Source organism: Urocitellus parryii, chromosome 12 (assembly GCF_045843805.1).
Source record: "Urocitellus parryii isolate mUroPar1 chromosome 12, mUroPar1.hap1, whole genome shotgun sequence".
NCBI lineage: Eukaryota > Metazoa > Chordata > Mammalia > Rodentia > Sciuridae > Urocitellus > Urocitellus parryii.
The window spans coordinates 88,217,930-88,244,273 of record NC_135542.1 but is presented as its reverse complement, the minus strand read 5'-3'; the positions used below and the strand labels follow the sequence as shown (position 1 = coordinate 88,244,273).

At 39.5% G+C, this 26,344-nt stretch overlaps 1 protein-coding gene across 2 annotated transcripts in view; it reads left to right on the top strand.

Moving 5' to 3' along the window:
* Positions 1 to 26,344, top strand: part of Aak1 (AP2 associated kinase 1) — a 179,422-nt gene that overhangs the window by 107,089 nt on the left and 45,989 nt on the right. For both annotated transcript variants that reach the window (XM_026387176.2, XM_026387175.2), the window contains exons 6-13: positions 5,896 to 6,017; positions 7,286 to 7,367; positions 7,867 to 7,999; positions 11,127 to 11,230; positions 12,830 to 12,909; positions 16,832 to 16,986; positions 18,135 to 18,442; positions 22,191 to 22,478. In XM_026387176.2, the coding sequence (XP_026242961.2) occupies positions 5,896 to 6,017; positions 7,286 to 7,367; positions 7,867 to 7,999; positions 11,127 to 11,230; positions 12,830 to 12,909; positions 16,832 to 16,986; positions 18,135 to 18,442; positions 22,191 to 22,478 (1,272 nt within the window). The remainder of the gene's footprint in view (positions 1 to 5,895; positions 6,018 to 7,285; positions 7,368 to 7,866; positions 8,000 to 11,126; positions 11,231 to 12,829; positions 12,910 to 16,831; positions 16,987 to 18,134; positions 18,443 to 22,190; positions 22,479 to 26,344) is intronic.

Below are 26,344 nucleotides of genomic sequence, written 5' to 3'. Positions count from 1 at the left end.
ATGTGGACCTTGGTGAGCCAGGGCCACCCCAAATGTGGGTCTGCTCATTCATATGCAGAACAGAGGCAAGACCACAGGTACACTCCTCTTTTCCTGTTACATATAGGACATAAACTGAAAGCGGTTCCTATCCTTAAGCAGCTTATGTTCTAAAAATAACCTTAACGGAAGTACTGTTCTGTAGAAGAGCTCTCCTCAAACAAGTAATTGTAATCCTTTTATTATTTCCCCCATTTCTCTGAGGAAATATAAAGATCAGTATTATAGGTCACGGGTCACAGATGTGGGGAGGTCACTTAAATCAGTCCTCACCTTTTCCCAATGAAGAAACTTTGCTACAGAGTTTATGGTTGCCCAGTTCAGCTATTTAAGGGATCATACCAGAACAAAATCCAGGGTTCTTCATTCCCATTTCTGGCTTTTTATTTGTTTTGTTGTCTTCTACTGTGCTGATTGCCCATGCACATACAAAAGGGGAAAAAGGTTAAAGCTTTAATGAGTGTATTCAGGTTGAAGTCACAGATGTCTCTCTTTTTTTTGTCAGAAGACTCATCAAGTAAAATAGGATGAAGATACTTGTCCCATTTTTGGAAGTACAGGTTTGAAGGCCTGTGTTCATCCAAGTTTCCTAGTTGTAATAAATTCTCCACAGTGCCTCAGTGCTGTACCCATTTGGGAGAACATGATGAAGTCACTAGAGGTAGCTTTCTAGATGTTTTAGCTAAAACTATGTGCAGAGTTTGAGAGTGACAGTTTTAATAGCTCATAGGTTGGGAAGTAAGGTTTAACAAAATTGATCTCTCAAAGAACTGAAATATTTGAAGATTATAAGCAGTGGTAACAAATCTTTGGCTTACATCTTAAATGGTTTTACCAAAATGACATTACTACGCATGCTCTCTGATGTGTTTGGCAGATAGTGTATGAACATCGCTTGGTGGTTTACCTCACCATCTACCCCTTTCCATAGCTACACTATATATCTTACCCTGTACCCGGCCTTACTCACCTCACACCTGGACCATTTGTACCTGTTCTCATTTTAATCCAGGAGTGCTCTACCACTTTACCCCTGAGCTATATCCCCAGTCCCCTGTCACTTTTTAAGTTTTTTTGTTTGTTTTGAGACAGGGTGTCACTAAGTTGGTTAGGGCCTTGCTAAATTGCTGAAGCTGGCCTTGAACTTGGGATCCTCCTCACTAAGATTCAGGCATGCACCCATGCCCAACTTTCTTTCTCTTATTTTTCCTCAACTTTGACTAAACTGATTTCCTAAAATGTCTATGTGTTTGTGCTCTTGACCTCTTAAAAATACTTTATCCTCCTAAGTGACCCTTCTCACTTCCCTTTGTCTACTTCTCTGGTCCTCTCTCCTTTTCTCTTTTCTCTTTCACCAGTCTGAACTTCCCATGCACTGGCTGATAATAGACCTATCCCATGTTTTCAACGCCCCCTCCCCCCCAACCAAGGCTAAATACAATGCTAGTCCACTGTCAACTGGCCTGTCTCCATGCCTCCAACACCTCAAGCACACATCCATATCAAGTTCTTGGTGCTAACTGGTTTTTGCTCAGAATGTTCTTCAGTCAGATGGTTCATGGCTGCTCCTTCTTTATTCATGCCTCTGCTTCCCTCATCAGAGAAACCGTCCCTAACTGCTATTTAAAGTAACATCCCTCTTCACCTTATATAGATTTAGCCTGCTAGAATTTTTAAATAACATTTGCCACTACCAGACAATTATAATTAATTTCTTATTATCCCCAGCTGGACAGTAAACCCCATGAGAGGTTGGCCTTTGTTTTGTTCATCACGTTTTTCCTGAAACCTAGAAAACTACTTGGCATTGCAGTAGGAATTCAAACACATTTCTTTCATAAATGAATGGAAGCAATGTCTTATATTTATATGAGGAGATTTGTGGTTTACTTTCACATTCATTTTCTAAGTTGCTTTGTTACAACAAATATTATCAGCTTAATGTTGCAGATGAGAAACACACTCAAAAAAGGGTTAAACATTTGATCAAGGTCAACCTCAAAAATAATCCTTGAGGTGTTTTTTCTGCCTAATCCCAGTGTTGCTACCATATACCATGCTCTCTGAGGAGTGTTTTAGTGTGATGGTGGTTGACCTTGGAGGTTTTCATAGGAGCACAAGTTAAAGGACACATTGAGAATGGAAATTGCACCAATTGCTAAGGTGGCCACTGCCAAGAGATTTCACCTTTATAATCTCATTTGATCCTCTCATAAATGCGCAAAGCACCAGAGCAGTAACTGCTGTCCTTATCAGGACAAGTCTGCCTCCTTTTTATTTTTTGTCTACTTAGTCCTCCTACCTCCCACAACAGCAGTTTTATAGTCCCTCCAACTGCCTTCTTAGTGCTTTACTGTGAATTAATTTTCCAGTTTTCTAGATGTACATCCCAGCATTAGAAGTATAGAAGTCGACTCAGAAAGGGAGTACAGAGAGGCTTGGTTTCACATGAGCAGTAAGGCCCAGGGAGGAGACTGTTGCTGAAGATGCTGAGTAAGTGATGTTATCAGCACCATTTAAGGGTCTGTGGTGTGAGAAAAGTACTGGATTAGACAGTGTGGAGCATTCATGGGTATAGTACAATGTCCTGGCTTCATGGGTTTTGTGCTTTATTTGGGAAAGTAAGCATAATTTGTAAGAAATTAAATACCAGTCCACAAAAGAATTCTAAATGATGATTGAGTGTTCATTATAGACCAGAGTTGGCAAACTTCTGCAGAGGGCTGGACAGTAAATATCTCAAGCTTGTCAGCCATACAGTCTCTGTTTTAAGTGTTAAACTCTGCTGTCAGACAAAAGCAGCCATAGACTACAGAATAAGTAACCAATGGGCATGGCTTGCTTTGGCCCAAAGGCCTTTATGACTCCTCCTGTTGACACTAAATTTTGTAGATTTTGTAGGGAAGTTATGGAAGGTTTTTCTGAGAAGTTATGACTTGAGCAAGGTCTTGAGAAATATCTGGGATTTGACTGAAGAGAGAGCAATTAAATAAAAGAAAAAATAGGTAATATAAGGAATCCTTGGGAGACCTTGAGCAAACCTGGCTAGCATTTAGACACTTGGCTCCTCATTGACTAGATTCTGTGGTTGGAGCATTTTCTGGACTCTTAAGCCCAGACCAAAGTACTGGGCAAGGGTAAAGTCATCACAACCCTTACCATAGTTGGAGGGTCAGTGTGGGGCCTCTTATTTTGACCTGCTTCTTGCACTAGTAGAAATCTATTGTCCACATCCACAGTTAGTTTGCTTTGAGCAATTCCCAGCTATACCATATATTTGCTGCATGACATTTATATTTTATTTATTTTTTCTTTTTTTTATTATTAGTTGTTCAAAACATTACAAAGTTCTTGACATATCATATTTCATACATTTGATTCAAGTGGATTATGAACTCCCGTTTTTACCCTATGTAAAATGAACTCCCGTTTTTACCCTATATACATATTGCGGATTCACATTGGTTACACATCCACTTTTTTACCTACTGCCATACTAGTGTCTGTTGTATTCTGCTGCCTTTCCTATCCTCTACTATCCCCCCCTCCCCTCCCCTCCCCTCCCCTCCCCTCCCCTCCCCTCCCCTCCCATCTTCTCTCCCTATCCCATCTACTGTAATTCATTTCTCTCTCTTGTTTTTTTTTTTTCCCCTTTCCCCTCACTTCCTCTTATATGTAATTTTGTATAACAGTGAGGGTCTCCTTTCTTTACCATGCAATTTCCCTTCTCTCTCTCTTTCCTTCCCCCCTCTCGTCCCTGATTAGTGGTGATCTTCTTCTCAAACTGCATGACATTTAGAAGTGACTTAAGTGTCTTACTTTCTCCATCTACAATATGATGATAATAATAACATTATTATTATGAGGATTTAGTGGAATAATCCATGTGACAAATACAGTAGTACTGGCAATAGTAAAAGCTCATTAAATTGTGACTATTACTTTATAACTTTTAAATTAAATTGAAAACATTATTACTGCTTTGTTGGAACTATTTTAGATTCCTAAAATAAGTACATGCTCAGCATAGCCTGTTTCTTTTTGTGTAAATAAAATAAACAAATGAGCTTTATAAAAAGCTATAGGCAGCAGAAATATTTGTCTGCCTCCATCTTAATTCAAGGGAACAAATATGTCCAAGTTATTCTTAATTCAGTTATGTGATATGAATTCTTTATCATAAGAGTGTATCTGTAGAGGTTTATGGGCTTTGTTCACTGCTTCTGTGGCTAATGCCAAGATCAAAATTTTAGAATCAAGCAAATGTAGGTTAGTAGTGTCCCCAGGTACACCAGCACTATCCTTCTTGTCCTCTCTGGCAGAATAGTACACCTTAAACCCAGGGGTCTCAAAGACTTCCTACAGATGACATTCTAAGGAATGTAAGTTAACAACAAAAAACTGCTCACAACAGTGATACCATGAGTGAAGTTCAGTAGGAATAAGAAATAATAAATGGCCGAATCAGTTTGCAGCACAGACTTAAAATAATTGAAATTAACAGATGTAGACTAAAAATTGTACTTAATTTAATGTTAACAAGAATTAAAAGAAAATTGAGAAATAAGTGTAAGATTACCGTAATTGCCCAGATATTTTAAAAGAACTAGTAGGATCTGGGTTTTTGGTGACTCCTACTTCTTCTAACAGACCAGTGCGTACACAGCACTAGTGCACACACGTGTGCATGTGCACATGCATACAAACAGTGTTATGTGTAATTCTGGTTTTTGGCTTACTCCATTCAACAAACATTTTCTATACCAAGCATATACTATACCTATGTGTAGGTACTGGGTAGAGAAGACGACAAATATGATTAAGGGGTGATGCTTGTCTTTAAGGAGCTTATAGTCTACTCTTGCCTTTGTTTTCCAAAGGTGATCAGTCTTTGAAAGGCTGAAGACAAAAGACAATGGAGACTACAGTCTTATTGGCCTAACAAGATATTTTGGCTGCCATTTTACTGCCCACGCATAGCCAGGTCTGTCCTCCAGCACACCAGTCAGCTCAGTTTTCCTACACCAGGAATTCATCTTGAGAACACAGTGCCCTCTATTTTGGAGTTGTTTTCATAGAAAGAGGCCTTTGATACCCGGGATTTCTCTAGGTTTTGGTTCTTATAAATTCCCTGCTAACTTAGAACTCCTCACTGCCCAAATATTTCATTTATAGAAAAACAAAAATACAAGATGGCAATATTTTAACAGGGAAACTCCCACTTACCATTAGGCATTTTATTACTTTGAGAAGTAATTAAAATATAAAAATACCAATTCTGAAAATCCTAACCTAGTAAAGACATTGATTGATTGATTGATTGATTTTTAAAAACATTATTAAATGTCCAGGTGAAGTAATTGACATCGTGGGAGAATGAGGTACTGAAGGAAAATAAGGAAGGAGTGACATTTGTCTGAATGGGGGGAAAATTCAAAAAGGAAGTTATCTTTGAACTTGGGTTTGAAAGACAACTGATAATTTAGTAATTGGATAGGAAGGTGGGGAATCATGGAGAGCATTCCAGAATGAAAGAAGAGTAAGAACTCAAAACGTATGAGATCTCTGCAGAGGTGAGAAACGTGACTGGAAATTTGGAAAAATGGAACTCTGGCTTCCCCCACTGTGGAGTTCCCTCTTTGCCCTTTCTGTCCTCATTTCACCCTGTTCCTGTGCCTCTCATTTTGTTCCACTTGGGATGGCCCCTATTGAGATGCTCGATGGGGAATAACTTAAATGTACACAATAACAAGATTGCCAGAAATAAAATATTTTATTTATGTGACTGTAAAAGCACATTTTCAAATGCAGTACTAAACAATATCTTGAAATGGGTATTTGGGGAATGTTTTTCAGGTTGAAAATATCCTCTTGCATGACCGAGGCCACTATGTCCTGTGTGACTTTGGCAGTGCCACCAACAAATTCCAGAATCCACAAACTGAAGGAGTTAATGCAGTGGAAGATGAGATTAAGAAGTAAGCTTTTTCTCCTTTCTTGGAAGTTTGTCCATTATCAGATAAGTAACTTTACTTGTAGCTTGTGAATGAGATGGTCAGAATGGGAAGAAAATGGTACCAGTCAGTTATCCTTCATCTCGGCGTATTCTGTTCACCATTTGGGTGGTTTGATTTTAAGAGAAGGATGAGGAGGGATTCACAGGCGTGGATCAGTAGAGTAAAATGAAGGAATCCTGAAACACTTTTCAGTGGTCCTATGATATGTATATTTTGATTTATGACATCACATGCTCACAAAAAGTTAAGTGATACACACACCATGAAAGGACTATGATATTTCCGAGTGTTATCACAACTAATGTGACACTGTCAGACAGATGTGCTTCTTAACTGAACCCTTTTTACTGAACTTTGCTTCCTTCCTGCTCATGAGGAGCTCACCCACAGCCCAGTGGAATTAATGATGAGTGGGGCTATTGAAGTCACTACAGACACTGAATCACTGACTTCCATGAGAAATAGCTTTAAATTTGTGGGTCCAGTTAGAGCCTGACCTATCTAGCATGCATGCCTAAATCAGATCCTCACTCCCCTTTCATGCATCACCCCAGGAAACCAGGCCTGGGGCAAGACAACTTCTAGTCTAGGTGCTTTGCCCTGGTGGACACTTAAACCAGTCCCATCTGGAATCTAGAGATTTAAACAGCACAAATCACATACTTGGTAACACCAAATGCTCACTGTGAGGGTGTGCTTATGTTACTCTTACGCCAGAGATAAGAACACTGTTACTTAAGTCTTGTTCCAGGAGCAGAGATCAAGGGTTCTTGACCCCATCCACCCCACCCCAGCTGGGGCCCACTGTCTGTTGTTCTCCAAAATATCCCAGTCAGTGCTGCATCTCTGTTGAGTCACATTTAAAGGGTTTTCTATTTTTAAAAAAACAAATAAGCTCAATACAGTATCAGACAACAAGGATTCATGGGAGAAGATTTTGTCATTTCAGGATGCAAGAAAAGTTGCTGTTAGGGCTTACCTAGTGCACTTGTTCTGCCCCCCCCCCCCATGTTCTTAGATTAGGAGGCCTGCTGCTTAGGGCCACAGTGTGGTGATATCATTGTACTGAGGACAGCCTTTCATTTTATCTGCACTGATATTTCATAGTCTCTTCTGCAAATTGCTCCCAGGGAATTAGGTTCTATTAATGTAAAAAAAAAATTCTGCTCCTCCTGGTTTATAATTTTAGCATTGATATATTTAACAAAAAATGAATCTTTTGATTGTAGATACACAACGCTGTCCTATCGAGCACCAGAAATGGTCAACTTGTACAGTGGCAAAATCATCACTACGAAGGCAGACATTTGGGTAGGTGTCGACTAACCTATCCACACCCCAGATATCATTAGTCATTGGCTGTAAACTCCCAAGTTTAATGCATACAGTAGTATAGCTTGGTAGCACCTGTACCATACCATTGTCTCCTTCTCCACTGGAGCGGTTCGTGATGTGAGGGGACCAGCCACTGCTTCTTGAAACATGAAAAGAAAATTACTTTAGACCTACTTCTTTGATAATTATTCACATGGCCTTCACTTACATTTTTCTGGTTCTTAAGAGCAAAATAGGAAATATATCTGTTCTTTACTAGAGCAGAATTTGGTAATATTGGTAGAAATAATGTAATTTGGCTGCTAATTAGCCACAGTGAGTTCTAAATTCAATTTTCTAATAGAATGATAATATATAGTTTTTGTATGTGCTAGTAAATATGGATGGTGCCAGTATCTTTGATTAGATCCACTTGCAATTATGGTAAATAAACCACTAATAGCAATCTGCTTTCTTTTCTTTTTTTTTTTTTTAGGCCCTGGGATGTTTGTTGTATAAATTATGCTACTTCACTTTGCCATTTGGGGAGAGTCAGGTGGCAATTTGTGATGGAAACTTCACAATTCCTGATAACTCTCGATATTCTCAAGACATGCACTGCCTTATTAGTAAGTATTTCAAGTTTCTAGTTTCACATTTTTATTTCTAACCACTAGGAATAAATTGGAAGATAAAGAGATTGGATTCTAGGAAAAGATGGGTTGGATGCGAAGATTTTTTTTTTTTTTAATCAGTTAATAATAGCTGGGAACATATAAAAAGTTTAACAGTGTCTAATTAGAGTGGTGGGTCTTTTTGCTGGAAATCTAAGCTCTATTTTACACCTGAGCCAGCCATAAGCAGAAATCCTAATTGTGCTTTGAACAGCACACTACTCCTGGGTCCTGTTGCAGTCTGTATGAAAGCTTTGGTTCCAAAGGAGTCCAGCTGACTCATATCAAATGATAAGAAATTCATCTTTGCAAAACTGGAAGCAACTCAAATGAAAATGATTGCAGTGCATTGGCTGGAATGAATACATAATTAAGACTGTATAACTTCATGGAACTAGGTTTTTCCTTTCATTTTAGGTTAATCACTGGATTTTTGTAACAAGCATCTAAACTCAATGCTTTGTTTAAAATAGTCCTAAGATTCCCTACTTTTCTGTATCATCATAGCAAGCATATGTACTAACATCCATTAACCAGATGGTAGAATAAGTAATCTTTGCATAAGACCCTGTGCTGAAATGCTAAAGAATTAAGAGATTTTTATCATCTTTCCGCATTGGTCCAGGCATTTAGCATCTGAGTTTTAACCATTAAGGATCATAAATCCTGAGCAACTCAAACTGGGTCCTGGATAGGGTACATTGGAAAAAACAAAATTAGCAACAGAGGTGGAGCATCTGAAATGTGTTGAGGACCTACTTGTACCTCTTCTAATTCTTAAAACCCTGAATATTTTAAGTATAATTATCCCCAATATGCACATGAGGAAACTGAAGCCACAAAAGTAGAGGTCTTATTCAAGTTAAAATAATTATAGAGTTTAAGTGACTCTATATTGCATTGTGTCAGTTTTATCCATCAGCCTCTTCCATTTATTAATGACAGTAGGAGGTATTTAATTTAATGATGGTTAGATTGTTTTCAGATGTAAAACATCATATCTAATCTAGAATTGCAGCTATGTAAAAAGGATCAGAAGGAAATATGAGAAAATTGCCAAATTTGATACTTAAGTAGCATTATTTTCTTCTTAATATTTTTCATTAAATTCATTTTTTAAAAAAATTTATTCTACTTGATAGACAGTAGAATATATTAAATTCATTTTGGAAGCAACAATTCTTTAGAAAAATTTATAGCACTGACATCTTTCCCAAACTCGTATTTCAGTTTGCAAACTATTTGAAGATTCCATTATCACCTTGCAATCACAGGATTAAAATTCAATTTGTTCAAAGGGAGATCAGTAGACTAGAGAAAAGGGACCAGGGAGAGGATAGAAGGGAAGGAAAAGGGAGATGATAGGGAATGACACTGACCAAATTATATTGTTAAATTATGTGCAGGTATGAATATACAACAGTGAATTACAGCATTATGTATAATTTGAATGTACCTTCAAAATGGAAAAAAATAAAAATTCTTATGTGGGGAAAAAAATAAAATTTGATTTTTTTTTGGCCCCTCCCTTTTTTCTCTTCTTTCTTTTTTTGGTCTCCAGGCATTGAACCTGGGGTGCTTAACCATTGAACCACATCCACAGCCCTTTTTATATTTTATTTAGAGACAGGATTTTGCTGAGTTACTTAGGGCCTCACTAAATTGCTGAGGCTGGCTTTGAACTTATGATCCTCCTACCTCAGCCTCTGAGCCCCTGGGATTACAGGCATAGGCCACCAAGCCCAGCTCTTCCCTTTCTTTTTACCCCCAATATGAGAGTCCCCTTCCTTTCACTTTCTCTTGTTGGTATTGCCAACAAGACTGGATGGGTGAAGTTTAAGATAGTCTTTGGATCTGGCTAGCAACAGAGAGAGAATTGGTTGTTTTCTATGTTGTATTAATTCTTCTTCTCCTCATTATCTATCTATCTATTTGGAGTTGCGATTCTTTTCAATGATTCTCTTCTTTTCATCCATGTCACCACGGTGTGTATACAGACCTGTCAGCTCCTGTTCTAGCAGAATGGCCACCAGCTTCTCTCCTCTCTATGCTATCCAGTACACCCTTGTCACAAGATTATTATAAAATGTCACCCTATCATGCCTTTTTCAGTAAGTTTGACTTGCTTGCCAGTGGTCCCATAGTGGAGCCCACGTTCTTAGCATGACATTTAAGATTTTCATGTTCTGGTTCTGTCCCACCCTCCAAGCCATCTCTCTACCCTATCCTTTTGGCTCCTATTTCCATGCAGCAGGAGAATCTTTCTCTTGCCTTTCTCCAATTTTGCCTTTGTTCACACTGTTCTCTCTTCTGGACTGTCTTTTGCTTTCTCCCTGACTGTGTTCTGTTCTGCTTCTTCTGCGTTCCAGAGCTGTAACCTCACTGATTTTTTTTCTGAACTTCGTGTTCAAACCATTCATTATTTACTTAGGCAGGAAGTGCCCTGCACTAGTGTTGGGATATATACTCGTGTGTCTGTGTCTTCTCAAAGACTTTCCTGAGGGCTTTTCCAGCTTCCAAGAAGGCAGAAGCTTAAAGGACCTGGAAATAGAAAAGTGATCTATGGATCACAATTAAAGTAGATCGATCGATCTATGTATGTATGTATGTATATGTTACTTTGTAATTTCTCTTAAATTGGAAAGTACTTAATATCACCAACAAAAGAATAGGTAGTGAATTCTTGATCTTTGGGTTTTGGTTATAATTATAATTATGAATAATCATTTGCTTAACAAGAAACTGTGAACTAAGCAAGCCAGCTACTAGACCATATAACTACCTAGATATCAGAACATGAAGGTGGTAACTTTCAGATTCAGAGCTGGCACCCCTCTTATGCATGGCATAGAATGTGAACTTCAGGTAGCTTGTTAAAATTCCGAGAGTTTATTTTCTTGTGGATATTAAATATTTTAGGAAAATTAGTTTCCCTTTCTAGGAAAAGGGCTAGTTGTACTGTTTGACTTTTATGAGACATAAAAATTAAAAATATCAAAATTTTGGTAGTAGAAAAGTTATGTTCTCTAGCTAATGTAACAACTATTAGGGTATTAAATAAGTTCACATATGTTTGTCATAGGGTATATGTTGGAACCAGACCCTGACAAAAGGCCGGATATTTACCAAGTTTCCTACTTCTCATTCAAACTTCTCAAGAAAGAATGCCCAGTTCCAAATGTACAGGTATGTGAAGGTGCTTGTTAACCAAAGTAAACCTTATCACATTGTCATTTGAGTTCTGAGCTGTTAATCAGTCTCTTAAGTGATGTAGATGTCCCTTGATTTATCTACTAGGGGGCATTCAAGCAAAGCTAACCATGAAGTAGAATAAAGGGAATCCAAAATAAAAGGAATCCAGTTTCCCATTGAATTTAATTATAAAACTGAGGCAGTTCACTCAACAACAAAAGCAACAAAAAATACCCTAGAAATTAAATTGAATGCTTGGGTGAAGAGTGGCCAGCTTGCTATCTTGTGAATGTGTACAGCTGCCTTCCTGAGGGAGGCCCTGGACTCGTCCCACCAGCCCATTTCCACTGCTCTCCCTCCTTACAGCAACGCTGTCTTGATTTGCTTCCGCCATTGGCCATCTATAATTCACACTTGTGTCACACATATCAGACCATGTGAATTTTGTCTACACCAAGTATTCCTAAACTCTTTACTCATAGTTTTCAGAATAAAATGCTTTGCAAACACCTTTTTACAATTTTGGCTTTGGTGGTGGTGTTGTTGTTATTGTTTGCTTTTACTGTGATGGGGGTGGAATCCAGAGCCTCACATATCACTAGGCAAGTGACTTCCCACTGAGCTACATCCCCAGCCCCAATTTTGGCATATTTTTTAGGACATAACCCAATCTCTTGAATATTTTACTAATGGATGCTGCAGTAAAATTTTTATTTATTTATTTATTTTACTGGTGCCGGGGATGCTTAACCCTAAAAAGCTAGTGTTAGAGCTCATGTTCTGTTTGTCAGTTTTCCAAGATGGAAACAAGGGATATGGTACAGTAACTTTACATGACCATGTTTTCCTTTACAGTTGCACTTTCCCATTTATCAAATAAATAATGTGAAATATAATTGAAAACATTAAGATTGGTATCTAGTTTATAAAAAGTAAACTTCATCAATCTCATTTCTTTTGGCACTTTCTCAGGAGTAGCAAGCACTTGCTTTGTGGTTCAGTACAGCTAGCTGGTGCTCCCTCAAGATGCAGTGTTGAATGGTGCAGAAGTCAAGCTAGAAGAACAGTGTTTGGCTTGTGGAGTGAGTAGTGCTTCCCATGTTGGGAAGGGGCACTCGCTTAGCCACCAAACATACAGGGTGGCTATGGTTTTCTCCCAGCATTCTGACTGGAAGATGGAATGCACTCTGCTTGGCACCTGAGTCAGCTCTGATGTCTCTCAGATATAGCTAGAGCTTGAACAATACAACTTCTTTCCCATTCCTTTTATATCATCACGTCTGAACTACACCAAGGAGAAGGGAACCAAGATTAAGCCCCAGTGAGCTTTGTCTGGTGCAGAAGGGGAAAGTGTGTGCTTATGCTCACCTCTTCACAGCCATCTGCTTCCCACTGGTGTCTGGGTCTGGTAGGTATTTGGTTAACTTCCTTCTAACAGGGAGAAAAGTGCCTGAAAGTCACACCCAAAGACCTTCAAATGTAATTTCTTTTCCATCAGGTTGGTTATTCTTTTACAGAGAAATTTGTGATGTCCTTTTTATATATATATATATATATATTTTTTTTTTTATTTTTCTCTTTTCAATTCCTTAGAATTCTCCTATTCCTGCAAAACTTCCCGAACCAGTGAAAGCCAGTGAGGCAGCTGCAAAAAAGACCCAGCCAAAAGCCAGGTAAGAAGTGCCTTGGTGAGCATCCTGCTGGGGCACCGCAGTGGAGAATGCCTGTGTTTCTTAATTCTCATTTTGCCATAACCAACCAGCGACTGCACAGATCAGGAAACCAAGCCCTGTCTCCCCTAGGCAGAAACTATTCTTCAGGAGTGCCAGGAGGAATATAATAAAATAGTGTGATCTACGTTTGAAAGAGAATCAAAGACACTACAGCTGTTTCTTTTGCATGGGAACAGTAGCAGGGGTATTCAGTGATGAGGCAAGGGCAGACTTTATATGTTGCTGGCACAGGAGTGTCCTAACATGCATCCTGGTATGTGGTTAGACATGTTCACCACCCTAATCATCTGCCTTCCTTTTCTTTTTACTACTGTGGCTCCAGCAACATTAGTACAAGCTAATCACATTCTATGCCACCTTCAGTCTTCTGGGAAGCAAATGCCAAAGATGCTGAGACATGGTTAGGGAAAAACCCCAGGGAGAAACAGGGAAGGATCCAGGAAAAGGCTGGGAGAAGGTCAGAAATTACAAGTCTGACCTGGAGAAAGTGTCTCCGATTGCCACACAATTTAAGGAAAGCTTACCAAAGATATTGGGGATCCCTTATACCAGAATCAGCTATCAGAAAGGTCCCCTAATAGGAATCAATGGATGGAATGTTAGGACTGAACTCAATCTATGGGAAGCGTGGTCTCAGGGTAAACCCAGAGCACAGCAGCTGGGCATTGGTCTTTCACATCCCTATAGCCAAAAATCTGCCAGGCACTGCCCTGTGGCTGTCATACTTTCCAAATGACAAATTCTGGGGGTGGCCAGGAACATGTTTATGCTCCTCCTTTTTCTGCCCCTCCTCCTGGGGTAAGGAAATATTTAGCAGCAAACAGTGTCAATAAAGGACCTGAAATGGTAATATGTGGATTTTAATAGAACAGGAAAGTAATTTACTTTAAAGTAAACTGTGTTTTTAAAATGTCTTGAATATTTATAGAATGCCTACTGTGTGGGTAGAATTATTCCAGGTGTGGCTCTAAAGTAATGACTTTGTTTTTTAATAAAGTTAGCAGACTTGCTTAACAAACAAGCAAACCTTGTTACTTTTATTTGTAAATTTCTGACATTAATTATTGCCCTGCTCACCTCTTTGGGGATTGTTTTGGGGGCTGATTTAATTATCTCAATCTTTTTGGTTTATACTAATCATGTACAAAACCCAAACGTGGTATGTACAAAGGCTGAATGAGGATTCTTTCTATATCCCTTCAAAGCACACAAGTGATGGCCCTGTAGCTGACATTTTGGGCACTCTACAGTTTACAAAGCAATTTCATATTTATTGATACATACGCATGTTTCCTTGTTTTACACATAAATGACCTAAGACTGAAAGAGCTAAAATGACATGTCCATCATCACACAAGTTAGTAGGGAGCTAGAGCTCAAATGTTTTTTTGTTGACTCTAAATCCCATGTGTTTCTAAGATGTTCCCCTCAGGAAACCAATATGAATAGTTTTGAGTTTGGATTTCCACTGAAGTCTGGTTACCTCCCTGACCCTGGGCTTTTTCTCTTACACTTGTCCTGTCCTCCAAAATCTGTCACACTTTTCCCTCCCACTTCCTTTATCCAGGTTACAGCCACTCCAGATGAGATAACTTACATATTATCAATTCTCTGCCCAGCATAAGAGCATCTAACAGGATGTCAATGAGAGGTTTCTGGGCCAAGGAGAGCCATACTTTAGAGGTACATCATGGGAAGGACATAGGGCCAGTTCTTTTGCTTCCTGTTTTGCATTCATGGAGGCTGTGCCAGACATGTTTTGGAAATACTCATGAAGCTTGTTTATTTTGGCCTTAGCCTCATTTATACTCCTTAAGTGCAATTTTCAAAGGGCAGTGGACTCTGATCTGAGTTAGGTCGTAGTTAGCTGCCCAAACTAATGTAAATGAATGATGGACTTCAACACCATCACAAGGAATTAAGTGGGCCACATGGCACATCCCTCTGTTAGTTTGGATTGGATCTGATGGTTACAAAAAGTCTGAAATAATGGTGTCTTATTGGAGATAGGTGTTAATTTTTTTCTCACAAGTAAACAAAGTTTGGAGGTGAGTAGGCCAGGTTTATATGGCAGTTCTGTTTCGTGAACCCAGATTTCTTCATGCTCATCACTCTACCATCCCTACAGGTGTGGCCAGTGACCTCATAGATCAGTGTAGCAGCCTCTTCCCATCCAAAGCAGCAGGATCAAGGAATGGCCAAAGAAGATAGGAAAAGGGAATACATCAGTTATTTCTTAAGGTTTTTAGAAACTGCCATGTAAGGCTAGAGCTTAGACAAATGGCCACACTTGGTCGCAAAAGTGGCTAGAATAGGTGATTCTTTTACTCTGGATAACACTGTGGTAAGCTAAAATTTTTATTTCTCTGGTAAAGGAGTACATGCTGGGCAAGGTTGCACATGCCTATAGTCCCAGAAATTTGGGAGGCTAAAGCAGGAGAAACCCAAGTTCAAGGCTAGCCTGGGCAATTTAGGGAGATCCTATCTCAAAATTAAAAAAAAAATATAAAGGGCTACAGATGGAGCTCAGTGGTAGAGCAACTCTGGATTCAATTCCTAGTACTGAAAAAGGGGGGAGTGCGGGGGTGGTGGCGGTGTTTCTGTTATACTCCTGAATTTTAAATTTTTTTACCACAGATTATTTACTTATTCCTTCTTGTTGGATCCACTCATTTGCTTTTCACTGTAGAGACCTTTTTTTTTTTTTTTTTTCCTTTTCTTTCAGTGCTGGGGATCAAACCTAGGGCCTCACGCATGCTAGGCAAGTGCTATACCACTGAACTACATCTCCAGAGCCCCCAGCCCTTTTATTTTGAGCCAGGATCTTAATGAATTGCCCAGGCTGGCTATGAACTCAAGATTTTTCTGCCTCAATCTCCCGAGTTTTGGGATTATAGGTGTACATCACCATACCCAGCTAGAGAGACCATTTTGACAGCTTTCTTCAACCAAGTTTGAGTTCCCTGTATCTCTGAAAGAACACCCTCCTCAAACCTCTTTTAGCATCATTACCCATAGTGTATCCTGGGAAATCCTATGAGGTATTAGAGAAAAAGGTTTCAAGAGTGTATAAGCCAAAATGACATATAAGAGGAAAGGAGGGGTAAGACAAGATAATACAAATGGAAGAAATGATTTACAGTAGAAGGGGTAGAGAGAGAAAAGGGGAGGGGAGGGGAGGGGAGGGGGGAAAGTAGAGAATAAGACAGACAGCAGAATACATCAGACACTAGAAAGTCAATATGTCAATCAATGGAAGGGTAACTGATGTGATACAGCAATCTGTATACGGGGTAAAATTGGGAGTTCATAACCCACTTGAATCAAACTGTGAAATATGATGTATTAAGAACTATGTAATGTTTTGAACGACCAACAATAAAAAAAAAAAAAAGAGTGTATAAGCTTGGGCTGGGATTGTGACTCAGCCAGCGGTAGAGTGGTCATCTAGCACATGCGAGGCCCAGGATTCAATCCTCAGCACCACATAAAAATAAATAGATAGAATGAAGGTATTGTGTCCAACTACTTCTAAAAAATAAATGTTAAAAAAAAGTGTATAAGCTTGAGAAACATTGCATTCCATATAGATTCACCATGCATGATTCACACATGAAAAGATCTGCTGGAAAGAAATCTGCTCAATATAATTCCATCTTTGTGTTAAAATCATTTTTGCCCAGTAAGCACTTTTTCAAGACATTAATAACATCCTATGGGCCACCCTTTGAGAATTATTGACTAAGCAGATCTGGAAGGTTTGGGTAAGGGTTGAGGGGAAAGGGTTATGTACTCTGCCCACTCATCTCCCATTTTCCCATTCTTGACATGAATCTTTTTCCCCCCACTTTTCCTTTTCTAGACTGACAGATCCCATTCCTACCACAGAAACTTCAATTGCGCCCCGCCAGAGGCCTAAAGCTGGGCAGACTCAGCCAAATCCAGGAATCCTTCCCATCCAGCCAGCTCTGACACCTCGGAAGAGGGCCACAGTTCAGCCCCCACCTCAGGCTGCAGGTCAGTTACTAGACTGGGTTGAAAGTGAGTGTACCTCTTTATTACAGAAGTGTTGGAGAGCCTAGTTTCATGTTAGGAATGGAATCCAGAGGCACATAAAGAATAATGAAGTGAATTGCCTTTGAAATTGTATGGCCAATGGCTGCAAAAGTGGAGACCTCTTATTGTATTCTAAGATGGATCATTAAGACTACTGAAGGCTATCATCTCTATATTTTCTCATCTTGGCCCTGACTTTGTGGTTTGATCTGTTCTTCCCATACCTACCTCTTTATTCCATACACTTTGCCTTGCCTTTAAAAAAAACAAGACTTACTTCCTTTTGAACCTCACAGGAAATATTGTTTCCTTAATGTTTTGTTTCTTGAAATATCTATCACCCTTTTGTATTTTGGTATTCTGTTTCTAATGAGATGAGTAAACTTTGTTTTATAAAGACAATTGATCTACCAGGCCCAGTTGTACATGCCTGTAATCCCAGCAACTTGGAAGGCTGAGGCAGGAGGATCTAAGTTCAAAGCCAGTCTCGCAACTTAGTGAGACCCTGTCTCAAAAAATAAAAAGGGTTGGGATGTGGCCCAGTGGTTAAGCACCCCTGGGTTCAATCCCCAGTACCAAAAATCCCCAACTGATTCAAAATATCAAGTAATGGAATACAACTATATTGCTTTCCCCTAGGAGAAAGCTGCTTTTGGTAAATTCTGCCAGACATTTAGGCATCCTGGTGGGGGTCATGTAAACTATAGGTAAAACATTTGAAGAATTCTTTTGTCATGCAGCAAGCCAACTGATACAAAGATTGTGTTTACCTACAGTAGCAGCAAAGGCCAGTTGGCTGTAGATACTCAGGCTGCTAACTAAAGGAGAATTGGCTAATTGGGATGATGGATAAAGGAGTGCTTTCTAAAGGAATCAAATATTGCATCTTGTTGTTGAGCCCTGTTTTGAAAACTTTAAAGCACAGTTTGGCAAAAAGATGGAAAGGCATTCTGAGGAAAACAGAGCATGTGGACAGACAGTGTGGAGCACATGGATCTTCGAATAATCTGCCTAATTATCACCCCCTTTCTACTGCTTTGACAAGTCAGAAAGCTGTTTTTCATCTAGAAGAGTTTTGAGGTCTAATATGGAGTTTATTCTTATTGTAGGACCCAGCAATCAAACTGGGCTTTTGACCAGTGTTCCTCAACCAAAAGCCCAAGCCCCACCCAGCCAGCCTCTGCCTCAGTCTCAGCCCAAGCAGCCACAGGCTCCATCCACCCCACAGCAGCCGCCTTCCACCCCAGCCCAGGGTCTGACAACATCTCAGGCCCAGGCCACACCCCAGCACCAACAGCAGCTCTTCCTCAAGCAGCAGCCACAGCAGCAGCCACAGCCACAGCCACAGCAGCCACAGCAGCAGCCACAGCAGCCATCAGGCACATTTTACCAGCAGCAGCAGGCCCAGGCTCAGCAGGTAAGGTGATCCAGGCTGAATCGTGATTGTGAAAAGGCCCAGTAGGTACAGATATATTCCTTAGAAGTGCTAGGACTACGGAGAGCCATTCCTTTATTACATCATTGTTTCTCATAGATAACTAAGGCATTTAGAAGTAGATTGATAATTCACAGCCCATTCACTGTTCTCTTCAGGCCATGGAGAATTTATCACATGCTTGAGGAACTCAATGAAGGTGCTGTTTTTCAGGGTTTTAAGGACATACTGAAGGGAAAAAAACTCTGATTTTTTTCTTATCATCAAATATTCCAGTAGTACTGAATGTGGTCATGCATACCTGTAATCCTAGCAACTCAGGAGGCTGAGACAGGAGGATCACAAATTTGAGGCCAGTCTCAGCTAGCATGCATGAGGCCGAGCAGTTCAATCCCCAGTACTGACAAAAAAAAAAAAAAAAAAAAGCCCAGTCATGTTCAACTGTTTCAGATGTCTCATAATTTAAGTTGGCTTTTTAAAATCAGCATCCAAGCAAGGTCCACATATTTTGTTTACTTGGTATATGTTTTCCATTATCTTTACCTATAATTTTTCACATTTTATACTATAAACATATTTTATAGTAATTGATATATCTCTTAAGTTCCCTTTTCCCTTTCCTAAATGTTCCTTCTCCCCTTTTCCATTTTTTTAAGAAACTTGGTTAGTTGCTCTGTGGAATGTTCTACATTCTGGATTTGGCTTTGATTGCCCCATGGTGTCATTTGGTATGTTCCTCTGTCTCTTGAAAACTGGTAGTTTCTCAAGGCCTGCTCAATATTCCATTTGGTCTGGCAATTCTTGCTTCTTCCTATTCCGTCACATCAGGATGCCTCTAATATCTGGTTATCTTCTCCTTTAATGATGTTGAGACTGTTCAGTGTGTTAAGGTGTTGTCTGTCTCATCCATTTTATTAATGTTTCTCATTAGCTTACCAGCCATTGCTGATTATTTCCTAAGTCCATTAATTCACTAGCAATAGCAAAATGATATACTAGCATTCCCATTTCACTTCGGGCCTGGAATTTTTCTATGAAGAACTTTTTTTCATCAACTATTTAGTTACCCTGAGGCACTGTTTATTCAGAAAGGCAAGAGAAATACTTGATTCTTTCTCTTTGCTTGCCAGTTTTTGGAATAATGAATTTGTTCACTCCATCATCCAAAAGTGACTTTGAAGTTTTTGTTTCATATCATTATGAATTTGTGAATTTTAACATGTTTGATATCTTTCAATACATTGCATTTAAAAAAAAAATTATTTTGATGCTCAAATTGTCTGTTAGTTATTTTGGCCAGTGGAAGTACTTTCAAATTGGTTTCTGGGTTCTTTTGATGTGAGTGACTCTGGTAGTCTTTAATGATTGCCTTGCCATTGAGGATAACACACTGTTCCAGGATCATTCTGTCCTTGACCCGGAATTATCTGTTTTTTTTAAGGAGCTGTTTATTTTTTTAATGGAAATGATATTTAGAACCTACCATTTGGTGCTAGAGATATTCACTTACTAATGGATTTGTGGTTATTTCTTGGCTTTTTAAGTGTACAGTTAGAAAATGTGTTTTATTAGAAAATATACATTATGAGAGCTGAGATTGTAGCTCAGTGGAAGAGTGTGTGAGGCATTGGGTTCAATTCTCAGCACCACATATAAATAAATAAAATAAAGGTCCATCAACAATGAAAAAAATATACATTATGAATTCAGATTTATATTACTAATTCAAATTTGTAGTTATAGGATTTTTGTTTAACTTTTTGGATTCTGTTGTGTTTTACTTATCTGGAAATCTTGATTCCTAACAGCATTAACATAGTTAATTAATTGGTTTATAGTTTCAGGATAATAATACCAATATGATTACTAAAAATCAGTATAAGATTTCTTTGCCCAATTTATTCTCAAAATGTTTCACACATTATTACCTAGGGAATGGTTTTATTCAGCTTTATCATCATGTGAACAAAAGACCTGACAAGAACAACATAGAGGAGGAAAAGTTATTTGGAGCTTACAGTTTCTATTGGTCTCAATCCATTAGATGGCTAACTCCATGGCTCTGGGCCCAAGGTGAGGCAGAACACCACAGTAGAAGGGTGTGGAGAAGGAAAGTAGCTTAGAACATGGCCACTAGGAAGCAGAGAGTTCTGCTTACCAGGGATAAAATATAAACCCCAAAGACACACTCCAGTGACCTACTTTTCCAGCCACACCCTACACAAATTCCTGGCTATAGTTAGTTACCTCTGTATACTGGTTTCTTTGTATCATTTTGCTTTTCATTTTTAGTTATTGCTTTTTTTTTCTTTTTCCTTTAGTACTAGAGATTGAACCCAGGGGCACTGTTCCACTAAGACACCCAAGCCTTTATGTTTTATTTTGAGACAAGATCTTGCTAAATTGCCAAGGATGACCTTGAGTTTGGAATCCACCTGCCTCAGCCTCCTGAGTTTCTGAGCTTACAGGAATGTACCACTGTGCCTGGCTCATTATTGTTTTTCAATTTTGGTTTAATTCTGATGAATTATAACCATTTACATTGTTTCAGAGTCAAATCTACAAAATTCTATCCCCTCTTACCCATCTGTAGAGGTATCTTTCATTCCTCTATACAACTTGAGAGTATCCATTTGGTATTCTTCAGGATATGTCATAGTTTATTCAGTTTACTGTTGATAGACATTTGGGTTATTTCCATCATTTTTCTGTTTTAAATAGGCAGCTATATTTTGACATCTGCTTTGTTGCTAACCCTTTAACTTTGTCCCCAATAGACAAATGGTATCCTCCAAATTAACTCTGTAGCTAGGTAACTGTATTTAGGGTGTCCCAAAGAAGATCTTGTTCATCAGTAGGGCCCTATTTTGAGCTCTGTTTATGTGCCTAGGACATAGTTCCTAGCAGTGGAGATTGGAGAGACATGTAAGAAATGTCATAAAAGCTGGGCATGCTGGCAAGTCTATAGTCCCAGCTACCTGGGAGGCTGAGGCAGCAGGATCACTTGAGCCCAGGTGTTTGAGACCAGCCTGGGCAAGGTAGGATGACCCCACTATAAAATTATAACGAGGGCTGAGGTTGTGGCCCAGTAATAGAGCGCTTGCCTAGCATGCATGAGGCACGGGGTCCAATCCTCAGCACCACATAAAAATAAATAAATAAAGGTATCATGTCCACCTATAACTAAAAAAAATTAAAAAAAAAATTGTAACGAAATATCAGAATATTTTGAATAAAGATGGTAGAGTTTTCATAAAGTAGAGCAATTGGGAAATAATTTTCAGAAAGCCTTGATATGAGTTTCAGTAGCTGGGTTAACATTTATGTTATTCTTTTCAGTGTCAACATTGTATTATCCTATGCATGCAAGGAAGCATTTTAATCTTGACTACTTCAAAATCCCTTATAAGAAGGATTACTTCTATCATCGGGAGAGCATTTATTTTTTTATGTTACATATCAGCTTGTGGAGCCACCTGATGTTTATTAAGTCAGGTAGCTTCCTTCAGCCTAGGCATAGAAACCCACTTGGAAACCAGTCTAAAGCAGTAGGTATGGTTCAGCAATGTAAGGTACTGCTGTGTTTGTTTCAATGACCTGAGATTTCTGTGAACCAGGTAATAAGACTTCTACCTGCTCTTGCCTTTGGCTTCACCACTGATCTTTGTGAATGTGTTTCTGCCACAGGATCTTTTTCACCTCCTCGTTTCTTGCCATTCTCTCCTCTCAGTTTCAGGCAGTACATTCAGGAACCCAGCAACCAGCCATTGCCCAGTTCCCTGTGGTGTCCCAGGGAGGCACTCAACAGCAGCTGATGCAGAACTTCTACCAGCAGCAGCAGCAGCAGCAGCAGCAGCAACAACAACAACAGCAACAACAGTTGGCCACAGCTTTACATCAGCAACAGCTGATGACTCAGCAGGCAGCTCTGCAGCAAAAGAGCCTGGCAGCAGCAGGACCACAGCCCCAGGCCCAACCTGCCTCTGTCCCCCAGCCAACAACTGCTCAGGAGCCCGCAGTAAGAACCAGGGCTCAGGGTGAAAGGCAGAAGAGGAGTGAGCATTGAGGGCCAGGGAGAGGGCAGTAAGAGATGGCAGCAGTTGTGAGGGGGACCAGGTTGCTTTCTCATCCCTGCAGTTAAAATATTTCATCTTTGCTTGATACATCCAAGGACAGCATAAAGTATTTTGTAGAAGACAGAGTTCTAAAAAAATTATTCAAGGTTACTGATGAAGGCACACATTTTAATTTATCATCCTGGCATTAGGCTGTTCATTGTCTCTGTTAGTGCTATGAGTCAAGGACTCAGGATTTGAGCTAATCCTTTTCCCTTCTTCAAGAGGCAGATTGATCCATTGTGCCCTTCCCGGTCTCTGGGGGTTGATGTGGGCTTCCACCTGTACCCTGAGTCTTGACAGTGTTGAGTTTATGAATGACACAACTAGCCACAGCGTTTGAGTTTACCAAGTATCACCTTTGAAGGCCCAACTTGCCTGTGACCATGTACTATGGCACAATATCCTGGATACCAGAGCATCTGAGTATCTACTTATTAGAACCATCCTGTAAATTTAGAATTTGAGTGAATATAGCATCAGAACCCTCTCCTGATTGACATCTACAGTTTCAGCACATTCGAGCATTCTTGCTTTGTCCTTTAGTAAGGAACCTTTATTCTATACTCAGAGTTTCCTTAGTGATAGCAATAGAAAAGATTATAGTGATAGAAAAAGGTATTTTTTGATACCTAGTTGATAGAATATTACAGCTACTCTCTTATTCCCAAGGAAGTTCAACTACTAGATGATAAGGATCCATTTTTCTGAGAATTGATTTCTAATATAGTTTTGTCACTATCTTAAACAAGAAAACTTCTATCCCTTCAAAAAGCAGTGCCAAAAATGGATTGTCTTCTCTAAGTCTCAGCCAAGTGTCTATTCAGTGCTTACACCTTTGTTTCTGAAATGAAACAACTTTCTTCCTGCAATATGTGGTAGATGGCTATCCTCTGTATTTTTAACAAAAGATAAAGTTCTTCTTGTTAATGGAAACAGTTTTGAAAAAAATTATTACATGACTTAATAAAAAGGGATCTTAATTATCCATCTTAGTCCCCTGATTTTATGGAATTGAAATCTGAGGCCTAGACTAGAAAGCAACTGCCCTAGAGACATGAAAAATTACAATAACAGACCCGGGGCAATAATCAAAGAATCATGATCTGTGTTTTAGGATAATAGCAACAAATGCTCATTCAAGATAATGAATACTCAACTACTACTAGCATCACTTTTCATGAGGTTCCCTTCAGCTTTGCCTGGACAGCTGGGAATTAATTATAATTAATTATAAACCTTCTCCATGCTCCCCACATGGAAAAACACTGGAGCATTGTGCTCAGAAATAGTTGTTTAGGGAGTACTGGGTTGACTGTACTTAACCAGGAACCATAGAGCTGCCCAGGTTTGACCCATCCCTGCGTCTCTGACTCATGGCAAGGCTTATTTGGAGAAGCATGTGAGTGAATATAAGAACACCCTGCAGCCATCTGAAAGCAGTAATCAGCAAAGGGAAAATGACCATATGCTCTAAAGGTTCATTGCAGTCTTATTAATAGTAGCCCAAAGAATGGAAGCAACCTAAACCATTCAGGAACCCGACCATGCAGCCATTAAAAATCATAAAGCAGTATGAGAGTCTGTACAGCAATGTGAGAACAATGCTCATGAGGTAATGTTGAAAGAGTTGTAAAATTGGAAAAAGTGTATACTTGAAAAAAAGACTTAGGCCATACACCCTGGTACATGCCTTTAAATAACATCTACTTGGGAGGCTGAAGCAGGATGAGCACAGTTGGAAACCAGCCTCTGCAGCTTAGTGAGACCCTGTCTTAAAATAAAAAGTGCTCCCGATGTAGGTCAGTGGTACAGCACCCCTGGATTCAATCCCCAGTACTGGGGAAAGAAAGGGGGGGGGGAAGGGACAGGGACAGGGAAAGGGGAAAGGAGAGGAGACAAACTGACTTACATTTAAGGCACAACAAAGATAAGGATTGTATTGGAGTGTGGGAATAGACACTCTTCTCTATATTCTTACATTTCTTGGCATGCTTACACTTCTATAATTACATATTTTGTTTTTAAAAAGTCTTCAACAAGTTAGATTTCAGAGTCTGCCTTGTCCTTCTTTTGCAGTCTGTTTCTCCTTCACCCTCTCTAGTTTTGTCTTTGGATGAGAGGCATTGTGGTGCAGAAAAGAGTCCTGAGTGGTGGTCGGGAGTTAGGGATTCTTCTTCCAGTCCACCTTGTGCCCTTGAGTGAGAACTTAGCCTCAGTGGGCCATGGTCTCTTCTCCTCTGAAGTGAAAGTGTCGGAATCTGTTTTCTAAGACTCTTTTCAACTCACTTTTGTTGGTTCAAAGTGGACATATAACTGCCTGGCTGACAGGATTGTTGTGAAGAACCCCTAAATAGGTTAGGCTGAGTATCCATTATCTGAAATTTTCGGGACAAAAGTGCTTCAGATTTTGGAATATTTGCATATATAATGAGATATCTTGGGGATGGGTCCCAAGACTGAACATGAATTTCATTTATGTTTCCTATGCACTCATAAATATAGCCTGAGGTATCATATTTTTAGTACCCCTGTGTTTTGACTGAGACATGAAGTCGGGTGTGGAATTTTTCGTGTGTGGCATCATGTCGTGTATGAAAAGTTTCAGATTTTAGAGCATTTGGGGCTTTAGATCTTCAGATTAGAGATGTTTTACCCCAATAGGGGCATCCATTCTAAAGTGTACTGCACATGGAGAACAGGAAAGAGGAGTAGAAGATGTTCTCCAAGTAGTGTGGAGTCTTCATCAAAAAAGGGACTGAACAGACAAGTACCCTTTTCAGAGTAATGATTGTCTTATAAAATAGGCCAGTCAGGTCTGTCCTCAAAACCTTCTAGCCTCCATCAGTGCTGGCATTCAACTGGCTGGTATAGGAGCAACTCTGGACCCCCAGAGGAAGTGGTGGGGCTGGAGCTCTGGTCTTCAATACCACTCTGCTTTCCCTCAGCAGAAACTGTGCTACTCTTGTCTCAGTTCAGTTGATACTGGAACATTATGATTGTATCATTCTGCCCATTGGTGAGGTAGTTGGTACACTGGCACTTGTACATAGTCTGCCTCACTAAATGTTCCATGTCCTAAGGATGACATAAGGACAGTCAGTATCCCATGCTATAAGTATTCTGAACCAAATAGCTGAATACTCTGGTTTCCCTGAGCTTTCAAGGTCTACCTCTGGAGGGACAGAACATGGGATCCAGGCTGCAGCATGGAGCATGGAGAGGCAGCTTTAATATGAGAGGAGGGACTTGAGGGAAGGGATACTTAAATTCATAGGGCATTAAATATCCTAAGTCATTTATCTTCAGATTGACAGAATTAAGGAAATGGGTTATGTGAGTTTCTTAACATTGTTTTGTTCATTTTCCTAGATATAGATGATGTATGCTGAAGGACCACTAGGATGTTCTCCTTGTTTATTGTTCTTTAGTAGCAGTTTGGCCCTCCTAAAAATGGTCCACATCTCTAGAGTCCTTATGTTGTCAGCTGAGTCATCATTAAGAAAGGTGTTTTTGTTTCTTATTATGTTTTCTGCTGGTTCTTCTATGTCATTTCTAAACTAAAGATTGGAGCAAGTAACTCCCACTAAATCAATGCTGTACATTTTCTCAGAGGTTACCACAGAAACAGGATCTTGTAGACTCATCCCATCAATGAAACGAAGAGCTTTAATAACAGCACAGTAAAAGCACTACCAGTTTCAGTCACAGTAGAATTCCATCTGACTCACTCTTGTCACAGCTATGGCAGAGTCTCAGGGACCGCTTA